Source organism: Babylonia areolata, chromosome 22, assembly GCF_041734735.1.
Source record: "Babylonia areolata isolate BAREFJ2019XMU chromosome 22, ASM4173473v1, whole genome shotgun sequence".
In the NCBI taxonomy this organism is placed as follows: domain Eukaryota; kingdom Metazoa; phylum Mollusca; class Gastropoda; order Neogastropoda; family Buccinidae; genus Babylonia; species Babylonia areolata.
In genome coordinates, this window is record NC_134897.1 from 25927175 (window position 1) to 25940084 (window position 12910).

The following is a 12910-nucleotide window of genomic DNA, read 5'->3' on the forward strand; positions in this document are numbered from 1 at the left end:
ACAGTGCAGGCAGTGACAGACTGAGTATTTTAACCCCAAGTAGACAGAGCAAGTGTTTAAACACCACACACACAGGGGATACTGTCTAAATCCTATACACACACAGCAGGGCTGGGTTTTGCACATGCCATCTTTCAGGCACTGAGTTTGCTTAGCAGTATGTTTTCCAAAGTCTAATTCAGTACACCCAATAATAGTATGACAGTGTAGCCCCTGTTCCTCCTTTTTCTCTTCTCCCCCCACCTCCCCCAAGCCACCATGCATGCAGTTTACTGCGGAATGTCAACATTGTTCTTAGTCCTTCAACAGTGAACTCACTCACCCCAGCATACCAAAGCAGGGAACAACAACAACAAAAATTGTTAAAAAACAACCGGATGGGGATTTGAAAGACTGAACTTCGGAACACCACACAAACAAGAAAACAATGCATGAAACAGACACTACGCAAAACAATGATTATGTCAACAGTTCACAATCAAACAGTAATAACAGATACATCCAGAAAGCAACGTCTGCACTCAAGTATCTAGATGTATATTCAAAGCAACGATGTCCAGCCAAAGTACAGGCGTATGCAAAAAGTAACAATTGTGGTTACAATGTCTGCAACATAGCCAAAGTACAGGCGTATGCAAAAAGTAACAATTGTGGTTACAATGTCTGCAACATAACAGCTAGCAAAGAACACGGAGCTTCACTGCTCAGAATCAGTAAACAGTCCAGATCAGTGTCCAGACCTCTGTAAACTGACATCAGGTGCCCCACCACATGCCCCACCCTGTCCTTCTGGACTGGAATAATCCCCCCCCCACCCCCCAATCCCCTCCCCCCCTCCCCCACCACACCCCCCCTTCCTGAAATAGCACCCAAGCCCTCCTGACGTCCAGGTCCTGTTCTGGGGCCCCCTGGGAGCCATCACAACTCTCATGTGGAGGCTCTGTGCTGCAGAAACAGCCCCATGTACACACATCACCACAGGGATGGAAAGGATTAGGGGATGCTCTGCTGGTTGGTTATGACATTATGGGTCTGTACTGCATCAGCCTGGGGGAAAAGGCAGAGAGAAAGAAAGAAACCAGAGAGCAGTGTGGAGAAGAATTACGAATTACCGAATGTGTGACAACAGAAGGGGGAAGGTGAATACGGAAATGTTAGACCCACTCTGTTTGTTCAGGCATGATGCCATTCACGGTGCACCATTCACAGTGCACGTGCACTGCAGCAGACCTGGGTGGAGGAACAGGGAGGGGGAGAAAGAAACTTGGAGGGGTGAGTGAAAGACTCATGGAATGTGAGAAGAAAGGGAGAGATATACATAAACACGTCATGTTTTGTTCCCCTCTCCATCAGATCTGAAAGCCTTGACTTGGTTGGTTGGTACTCGCTTTTTTTTCTTCTTTCTTTTCTGTTGTTTTATTTAATGAGATGATAAACCAAGACCCCACAAGCAACAAGTTTCACAGCATACAAACAAACCCACAGTATCAAACAAACTCTCTGTGATACAGTTCTTGTAGTGAAAAATCCAGTTTGAAATGACACAGCTCTACAGTACATGTATACAGGCAGACCAAAAAAAACCCCCAAAACATGTAACATTCATCCTGCTTTGTTTGATGTCTTTGTTTTGGCAGCACCTCCGTTACGACACAGCCCACTGCCTGTCAGTTAGAGACGTCCCACACACTGGAGTCAATGTGAAAATGGGGGAAGATAAGCTGGAAGTTCAGTTTCATAACTATTCAGAAGCAGGATGTGAGGTCAGGAGAAAAAGAAGAAAAAATGAAATAAAGTAAGAACAGGAAAGGGAAGAGTGGGTGGATGAGACTCGAATGTCATTGAATTTTTTTCCCCCTTGTGTTGACAGGTTTATAAGTGTTACAAGCCAGGACAATAACTTTTTTGTTTTCTTCACAGCAGGGCAGCAAGGGACTGAAATGCATATATATGCTGGAAAGGGGGGCAGATTCACATTTCACAGTTTACATCTTTAAATAAATGTTTTACCTTTTAAAAATCCAGTCACTGCCAACAAGTAGTCACCTGCTTGCTGTTACATGTGTGGTTTTGTTGTTGTTGTTTTTCTGACAAGACAAACCATTTGGTTCACAGGGTTTGTCATTGCCTGAATCTACCTCTACTGATGACTAAATTCCTCCTGTTTCGATTGGATACCTGATAAAGCAAAGCCATTTCTGTTGCTATCAGCCTGGGCTGCTGAAACCTTTCCCCCAAAATGTGGTCTGTATCTGGCAAAAGTGCACAAACACTCCAAACCCCTTTCCTGATATGTTCACCCATGTTTTGCCATCTTCAAAAAGGTGATGGCTTGGGTGGGTTACTGTGATCAGTTGGGATATCTTGGTTTAGACTATCTTTTGCTGTTGCTGACAAAAGGCAATTTACATTTAAGTTTACCATAAGACACACACACACACACACACACAAATAACAGGTTTACTATAAAACACACACACACACACACACACACAAATAACAGGTTTAACATAAAGACCCACTTCATGTACATGAGTTAGCAAAAAATAAAAGTGAGTGTAGGTTTTAAATCTGAACAATGTTTAAAAAAATGTGTGGATGTGTGTCTGACTGAGACATGTTCCATTCGCACAAATAAGACATTTGTCTTTCTCATACCATTTACGAAAAGTATGGGACGCCACTTTGCTCAACTTCATTGTCAAATTGTGAAAAAATATTTATGCTAACCAACATTTAATTTGATGAAGAACCCTGAACAAAAAGGTACTCACAGGCAACATTATCTGTAAGACGAAGGTTTCTGCAAATCCCACAACGTACATGGCCACAGCGACAGCATTGGCCAAGGAAAACAAAAGGCCTATAGGTCCACCAAACTCTGGACCAAGACTCCGAGAGATCATGAAGTAAGCACCACCTGAACACACACAATAACAAGCATTCATTATCATTAACAGGTTTTTTTTCTGTTTTAGGGTGAAGATATTAGCACTTTGGCCGACTTACACATCTCCTGTTGTTCTAAGAGACACACATACATATACGCAGAAAGAGAGACAGACAGACAGACAGACAGACACACACACACACACACACAGAGAGTGAGAGAGAGAGAGAGAGAGAGAGAGAGAGAGAGAGTGAGAGAATTATGAAATGCAACATGTGCAAACTGAAACCAATAATATATGAACCAAGAAACTGAATTTATAAGCTGATACATGTAATGAACACGGCTTCCAGTTAGTTCACATGTGTTTGCAAAATATACATGAATCTGGCATGTGTGCACACTCATTATATAAAATACACACTCACACTTTTCACTTTAGACGGATCAGTGAAGAACCCCTATCCACTGTATACAAGTCACAACAACCAAATTTCTTTAAAAGATCAAAATGAAAATTTGAAAAAAACACACACAAAAAACCCCTGAACTACTCCAGAAGTTTGAGTTTCATATTCAAAGAGGTGTCAGACAGATCCATATATGCAGGGGCGGAAAAAATCACACACACACACACAAAATATATATATATCCAGACACTGACTCACCTCCCTTGACGACACCATTAGTGCAGATGGCCGACATTGAGAGGGTGGTGATGGTGGTGACAATGCAAGACAGAGTGATAATGCCCACCATCTGCAGGATGCCCGCCTCCCCCACACACCATGACATGCGGATGAACAGCATCACACCCCAGATGTTTAGCAGACATCGTATCTGCAAACCATCCATCCTAAAACATGTGACATTTCACTCCCCATTCCAAGAGCAACACATCTCATCCCAACTCATCACATCCAAAACAGCAACACCTCACATGGAGCAATACTTCACATCCAACACCTCACATGGAGCAATACTTCACATCCAACACCTCACATGGAGCAATACTTCACATCCAACACCTCACATGGAACAAAACTTCACATCCAACACCTCACATACCAAACAGCAACTCTTCACATACCAAAAAGCAACATCTCACATATCAAACAGCAATACTTCACATCCAAAAAACAACACATAACATCCAAAAACAGCAAAACTTCACTTCCCAAACATCAACACCTCAAATCCAAAAAAAGCAACACCTAACATCCAAAAACAGCAAAACCTCACTTCCCAAACAGCAACACCTAACATCCCAAAACATCAACACTCACTTCCCAAAACTGCAACACATCACATCCCAAACAGCAACACTCCACATCCAAAAAAGCAACACCTCATGTCCCAAAACAGCAACACCTCACAAACAGCAACACCTCACGTCCCAAACAGCAACACCTCACATCCAAAAAAAGCAACACCTCACATCCAAAAAAAGCAACACTTCACATCCAAAAAAAGCAACACCTCACATCCAAAAAAACCCAACACCTCACATCCCAAAACAGCAACACCTCACATCCCAAACAGCAACGCTTTACATCCAAAAAATCAACACCTCACATCCCAAGCAGCAATATCTCACTTCCCAAACAGCAACACCTCACATCAAAAAAGGAGTAGAAAATATTGAAAGGGACGTAAAGTGTTGCTGTTTAGGATGTAAGCTGTTGCTATTGGGAATGCTATTGAACTATTTGAGGATTGTTTGATGAAGAGTTGTTGTTTGGGATATATATATCTCTCTATATATATATCTCAAGTGCTGTTCTTTGGGATGTATAGTGTTGCTGTACGGGATCTATATGAGGTATTGCTGTTTGGGATCATAAACAAGTAATAAGGTACTTGTCTAAAAGACACTGTCACACAACCATACACAAGAGAGACCTGTACTAAAGACATGGTCACACAACCATACACAAGAAAGACCTGTACTAAAGACACTGTCATACAACCATACACAAGGAAGAAGACCTGTAGTTAAGACACTGTCACGCAACGATGCACAAGAAAGAAGACCTGTAGTTTAGACACTGTCACACAACCATGCATATGAAAGAAAACATTGTCACACAACTGTACATAATAGATTTTTTTTTTTTAAAGAAAAAAAAAAGACCTGTGACAGTACTTAATACACTGACAGATACACAATCCCACTCAATAAAGAAGACATTTAAGACACTGACAGGCACATACACAGAAAAGAAGGCACAGTTTAACACACTGATCCTGACTGATGGGACAAACAACCCTGCACAAAAAAGAAGGCAGTACTTAACACACTGACAGTGACAGGAACACAATCCTATACAAGGAAACAGGTGCTTAACACACTGAGACACACAATCCTACACATGAAAGAAGATACTTGACACAACACACTGACATGTACACACAATCGTACACAGGAAAGAAGGTTCTTCACACTGACAAACAGTGAACATGCAATCCTACACAAGACAGAAGACCTGTATTAAGATACTTTCACACAACCACACACAAGAAAGAAGACCAGTGACCACACAAGTTTAAGACACTGACACACAATACACAAAAATGAAGGTACTTATATATCATACTTAAAGAAGGTACTTATATATCATACTTAAGACACTCTGAAAGACCAACAATTCTACACAGGAAAGAAGATATCAATACACTGATGGACACAATCCTGCACAGGAAAGAAGATAAGGACACTCTGAAAGACCAACAATACTACACAGGAAAGAAGATATCAATACACTGATGGACACAATCCTGCACAGGAAAGAAGATAAACACTGACGGACATACAATCCTATACAATAAAGAAGGTACTGAACACACTCAGACTGACAGACCCAATCCTACACAAGAAAGAAGTTACTTAACACACTGACAGACACACAACCCAACACAAGAAAGAAGGTACTTGACACAACACACTGACATACATAATCATACACAGGAAAGAAGGTTCTTAATCTTAACATTGACAAACACAAAATCCTACACAAGACCGGAGGTACTTAAGACACTGTCACAAAACCGTACACAAGAAAGAAGACCAAACAAGTTTAAAACACTGACACACTATACACACAAAAAAGTACACACATGTATACATATGATATATATACTTAAAAAGACTCACTGACAGACACACAATCCTAGACAATAAAGAAGGTACTCAACACACTGACAGACCCACAATCTTGCACAGGAAAGGTCACTGACAGACTCGATCCTACACAACAAAGAAGGTACTTAACACACTGACAGACCCACAATCCTGCACAGGAAAGAAGGTACTTAACACACTGACAGACCCACAATCCTGCACAGGAAAGGTCACTGACAGACTCGATCGTACACAACAAAGAAGTTACTTAACACACTGACAGACCCACAATCCTGCACAGGAAAGAAGGTACTTAACACACTGACAGACCCACAATCCTGCACAGGAAAGAAGGTACTTAACACACTGACAGACCCACAATCCTTCACAGGAAAGAAGGTACTTAACACACTGACAGACCCACAATCCTACACAGGAAAGACGGTACTTAACACACTGACAGACCCACAATCCTGCACAGGAAAGAAGGTACTTAACACACTGACAGACCCACAATCCTACACAGGAAAGAAGGTACTTAACATACTGACAGACCCACAATCCTGCACAGGAAAGAAGGTACTTAACTCACTGACAGACCCACAATCCTGCACAGGAAAGAAGGTACTTAACTCACTGACAGACCCACAATCCCAGCCAATAAAGAAGGTACTCAACACACTGAGAGACCCACAATCCTGCACAAGAAAGATGGTACTTAACACATTGACAGACCCACAATCTTAGACAATAAAGAAGGTACTTAACACACTGACACTGGTGACAGACACAGTACACAATCTTACACAAGAATGAAAACCTGTACTTAACACACTGACAGACTCAATCGTACACATGAAAGAAGGTAGCACTTACAAGAACACCCTTGATCCACCCGAACTTGATCAAGCTCTTTGTGGAGGTGGGCTCAACCTCTGGGGGTCTGGTGGCTCCCTCTTCCAGCTCCCTCTCTCCCTGGGCAGCCAGGAGGGGCTCTCGATTTCTGGCACGAATGTCGCCATCTTCCTGCAAGATGAACAGAGGGGAGTGCATTATTTATACCATAGATCAAAATTCAATTACACCAGCAGGCAATCTGAGCAGACAAACACATAGTCACTGTGGAATTTGGTACAGCATCATTTCCAAACCCCCGCAACCCCTCTTTTTTTAATATCATGAAATCAAACCATTGTTCAAAAATTAAATACAGTGTAATAGACTGTTACTAAGAATCACATTATGTCATGACTTTTATACTATTTTGCAGTCCTGTTGAAATCCTGACTGTATGAATTTTTATTCTGACATTAAAAATAGGATACTGTTTAAAACCATCATGATCATATAAATTATACAATACACATTCTACTGTTTGTTTTGTCATAATGTTAAAATGAAGTTGACCATTCAGCATATGGAAGCATGCGCACATGCACACACACTTAGTGCAATAATCTTTTTAATGACATTTCAGAATAATACAATGAACAAAGGGAAATTAAACAGAAAAAAAACAATGTGTACTGTATTATCACTTTAAAAAAAAAGAAAAGAAAAGAAAAAGCAAGTTTTCTATCACTACCACTGTACCAGTGAAAATTATACATGAAAAAGACAAGTTCACAGTATTCAATATGATAATATCATCAATATATGTTTTTGTTTCATCTTCCATATAAATTATAATAAACATATCAGTTCCCTCCTTGCCCCCCATTCACACACACACGCACAGTGACATACCAAACACACCCTGGCTCCCCCCCCTCCCCCCGCCCCTTGCTGAGTAGAAGAATTTCAGTCTTCATGACTAGATTACAATCACTTCAGAGTTCATGCAGTGTATCAAGATCTATTTTTAGTGCACTTCCTTTTCACAGAAATGATCAAATCACACATGTGATATAGTGTCCGGACAAGTAACTCATCCTTCAACCCCACCACCACCACCAAACTGTACAAGGATACACATCATTGATGCGCAACACTGAAACTATGTTGTACTGTTTATAACAGTCTTAATCTTATAGTTTACTACTAAGTTACATCATTTTGGTTGGTGAATTCAATTTCGTATCTGTTTCGATTGCCTTGTAAGCTGGATTGTTCAAAATGAAACTATAACTTTCCACCTTTGTCAACTCCCTTGAACTTTCACATAAGGTTGTGAAGATTGGAAAAAACAACAAAAAAAAACCACCAAAAAAACAACCAACACTCACATCACCTTTCCCTTTCAAGGCAACATGCAAGGTTTGTCTTTAACAGCATTATTAAAGATGTTACTGGAACTGGAAGTGAACATTCAGTAATTATCCACAGAATTATTTTCTAACAGTAACATGCCTGTTTTCACGATGTGACAGCATAGAATATGAACATTCAGTAATTATCCACAGAATTATTTTCTAACAGTAACATGCCTGTTTTCACGATGTGACAGCATATAATGTGTGTGTGTGTGTGTGTGTGTGTGTGTGTGTGTGTGTGTGTGTGTGTGTGTGTGTGTGTGTGTGTGACCTCTGTGTGTGTGTGTTTGTGTGTGTGTGTGTGTGTGTGTGTGTGTGTGTGTGTGTGTGTGTGTGTGTGTGTGTGTGTGTGTTCAGTTTCAATATGCTGTGTCAGGCCAGATAAGCAGTAATGAGGACTCATCTCAATGTTCCTCATCCTTCCTCCCAACCACCTATTTCCACTCAATTAGTAAGAAATCCAGACATCCAGACAAGTCATACTTAAGAGAAACTAGTTTATTCCCATGACACTGTTTTCGATCATGGTGAAAGCTATCAGTGCAGAAGAAACACTTCAAATACAAAGTTAAAATGCATTTAATAAACACAGGTCTGTACAGTGTCTAAAATGACTATTAAAAAAAAGGAGAAGAAAAATAAGAAGTTTGTTTCAACTAAGTTTTACTTTTAGAATTCTGATAAGGATACTGTCATTGCGTCTGTGTGTAAGATTTAAATTAGTGTATGAAAATTGTCTGTAATCTTTACAGTGTGGTCAAACAGATCAAGGTATTAAAAAAGATTTAAAAACCAGTCCATCAAATAGAATCACTCCATCCCTCACCCCTCCACACACCCCTCCTTCATTTACAAAACATTGCAGTTGTACAGCACTGACAATGGAGAACCACGGAAATTCAACGGACCATTGTTATCAGGAAAAGGAAAAAGTGCCACAGAAGTTAAAACAGTCTTTAGACAAACCACTTTTTCTAAAAATACAAATGAGATTCTAAAATAAACATGTGCCTGTGGAGCCCAAACAATCATGTACTGATCACTCCAAGCAACTGTTTGGACACCATAGCATCATAAATGCATGTTACATGTTTGGTTATACAATTCGTAACTCATTCATTGAAAATAGTCATACTCATACTATAAAACAGTGTAAATAGTGATTTTTTTTTTTTTAAGACAAGAAAAAGGGACAGCCCTCCTTTAAAATGAATTAGACAAAAAAAGAGACAAAAAGTACAACTTCAAGAAATGTCACGCTTGTCAAAACCCACTTGCTACTAGGTTTCAGCTATCCTGCACAAATAATGTGTGTGTGTATGTATGTGTGTGCACACGTGTGTGTGTGTGTGTGTGTGTGCCTGCGTGTGTGTGTTACCGAAAAAGTGACAGCTTTTGAGAAACAGAAGCACAGAATGTAGAATTTGAAGAGCTAATTACTTGACACTGTATCATCATATTATGTCCCATGGTATTAATGCTTAGAATGGCAAAAGAAAATATCTTTAAAAAAAAACAACTTTAGTTTAATAGCCATGTATGTATGTACAGAGAAATAGAAGAAGAAAAACCCAAGACAAGCTATATGAAGGTAAAATTCCAAAAGTAATCAATGTGTTCACAACAAATTTTTAGTTATACGATATCAAACAATTTTATTACTTAATCACAAAAGGGATGCCAATTTCAATGAAAAATGCCACTAGTGGTTGCAATCTATAGCAATTCCATTCATTAACAGAAAGAAAAAAGAAAAAATCAAAAACAAATCCTTCATAACTATGTTTCTAGTATCAAGCACAAAACTACACATTACAAAGGCAACTTTAAAACTGATTACAAAAGCAACTCTAAAAACAAATTTCTTTTTTTATGCATAATTTGTTCTTTCATTCAATTTTTTTTATAAGTCTAAATTTCACTGTCTATACCAGAGTGTTATATATATATATATATATATATATATATATATATATATATATATATATATAAAGTTCTGCTAGAAAATAGAATAACATATGGACAGTTTATGTAAACTCTAAACAACTCCAGACTTTTCTATGGTCTAATTTTAATGCACCGCCAGCTGAAGATCCAGATCATCTAAATGTTATGCTGCTTTGGACTCTCACAGTTACACACACACATACAAACACACACACACACACACACACGCATGCAGAGGGCACTATGACTGTATGAGAGCATTATGCACACACTACACAGAGGCATAGACTGAAGACATAAAACACTCTATTGATACAACACACACACACACAAACAAGACACACGTCAGTATCACTATCAGTATCAGTAGCTTAAAGAGGCATCACTGCATTCGGACAAATCGATATACCCTACACCACATCTGCCAAGCAGATGCCTGACCAGCAGCGTAACCCAACGCGCTTAGTCAGGCCTTGAGAGAGAGAAATAAAAATAAAACAAAATAAAATAAAATAAAATAATAAAATAACACGTCAGTCATCTAACGCAAGTGCATCTGTCACTAATGCACACCCACAGAGTGAACACACACACCCTCAAAGTGATTATATGCACATGCGTATGCAAGTATGTGCATATGTTACATTTATACAATCATGTGATGCCACACACACACATACATGTATACACTGATACAGTGATCACAACACACACACACACACACACACAAATGATGTAAACTCTCTCTCTCCCTCTCAGCTTGCTAGGACTCCCTCTAAAACAAACGGTAACATGCATGACAAACTGTATTTGATACACTGTGTTTTTGGACAAGTCACTGTTCAATCAATAAAAAGTATACTATTCACTCCACGTTGGTTTCGTATTTTGCTGGCTGATATGACACATGTGCGATTTGTTTTGACTGAGGTTGGTTCCGTAATTCGAAACACCAGGGCTTGCATTGAGGCTCCTCTGAGAATCCGCAGTTACTTCGCGCTTATCCGCTTTTCTGTCGATTCTTTGAACGGAGACAATTACAAAATAGCAACTAGGTCTTTAAAATTGACAAGAATTTTATTCTTGTGACGAACATGCCACCCCACCCACTTCCGACTTTAAGTAGCCAAAGGAGTGCCAATGTTTCACAAACGAAACACGTGCACTCCGAAATGGAACTGTTCCAGCGGGTGCGTACATCAGTTCCAAACCGCGTCACCCATCGAAAAAAATATTTTTAAAAAAATCAGTTCATACAAAATTAAGCCGATTGATCGAAAGTCAATGATTTAAATTATCTGGTCAACTTCAGGTCAGTAACTCGGAGTCAAAAGTCTAGTGACGACATCCAGTTCCTGAGTTAGCAGACGACTAAAAAGAGTCGGGATGTACTTACGATTTCCTCATGCAGCTCTGCTAATGTTGGTCTTGACTTCAGTCCTGGAGTTGTACTGAAGATATTCCGATAAAAAGCTTCACGTGGTAACGCCTCCGTTAAATTATTCCAATCATAATTTGTTTTGCCTGAAGTGTCATATGTACACGAATTTGTGCTGACAGAAATACGTCTTCCGCCAGGTGATCCAGGCCCAGACTGCGGAGATTCGTGGTTGATCTCCACGGAAATGTCCTCGCTGTCACGCCGAGAATCAACACGAGCCACCTGAAATCTAGATGACGATTTCGTGATGTCTTCTCCTGTACCTCCTGTACTCTCCATGACGCTTGCTCGTGGAACAGGCCGACGATCAATGTCTACCGCCTGTTGAGGAACAGCAATATATATACGGAAAGGCCTTGTGCGCCATTTCTAATTTATCCACGCGGTGTGGAATCTGGTTGGCTGAGAGAACAGTCACATGACACAACAAAGCCAACGAGATGCGATTGGCGGCTGGCTGTGCGTTCAGCCCTTTATGTTAGAAGTGGGGAAAAGGCCTGAGGCCAAATTAGTGTGCAGTTTGACATTCATTAGTTAACGAGTGATTTGTACACATAGATAAGATTGTGAAGTATAGAGCGGTGTGTGCAGAATGAAATTAGTTCCTTATGAAAGTGTTCGCCCCGTTTCAGCACAGGGTTGATGTGTTTTTACACGCGATTGCTTTGGAACTGATTTGAAGGTCTTTTTGTCACTCATAGTTGTCTAAATTGTTTTGAACGTTCAAACTCCATTTATTTCAGCGCGCGCGCGGTCGGTTTTGGGGAATTTAAATACGAATAGAAATGGTGAAAAATGAAGCAAGTTGATGTACCTAAATACACTTCAACATTTCTAACCAGTCAAGCCGAAGTCTGACTGCAACTTGTGACACTGAGCTGAGAGTTAAACAACTGAACTCGGAGTTGGTCCTTGTCAGTGTAATTTATACCATACTTTTGATTCGCGATTTACAGTGACAATGCGAAAGCAGGGCTTACCGCAGCTTAGAATAATAATAATAATAATCATGTTAATGAACACTGAGGACTGTTAATCCGTTCCACCCGGTTCAGCTCAAGTTACTTCTGTCACCCAAAAATTTACTGGAAATCATTTTGGTTGTTTTGGGGGGTTTTTGGTTGTTTGTTTTTTGTTTTTTTTTTCTTCTTCTTTTTTTTTTTGTTGTTGTTGTTGTTTTTTTTTAGGGGGGGGGGGGGGGGGACAGGGGGGGGGGGTTGTTGTTGTTTTGTTTTTGGCGTTGGGGGGGGGGGGGGGTA

The 12910-nt window shown here is 40.0% G+C and overlaps 1 protein-coding gene across 2 annotated transcripts in view; it reads right to left on the minus strand.

Moving 5' to 3' along the window:
• The window catches only part of LOC143297387 (solute carrier family 12 member 1-like), a 79185-nt gene extending 67181 nt beyond the window's left edge, over positions 1–12004 (minus strand). For both annotated transcript variants that reach the window (XM_076609705.1, XM_076609704.1), the window contains exons 1-4: positions 11607–12004; positions 6888–7037; positions 3559–3730; positions 2775–2920 (exon numbers count right to left, since the gene is read on the minus strand). In XM_076609705.1, coding sequence (XP_076465820.1) covers positions 2775–2920; positions 3559–3730; positions 6888–7037; positions 11607–11930 — 792 coding nt within the window. In that variant the 5' untranslated portion in view covers positions 11931–12004. The remainder of the gene's footprint in view (positions 1–2774; positions 2921–3558; positions 3731–6887; positions 7038–11606) is intronic.
• Between the last annotated feature and the right edge of the window lie 906 nt (positions 12005–12910).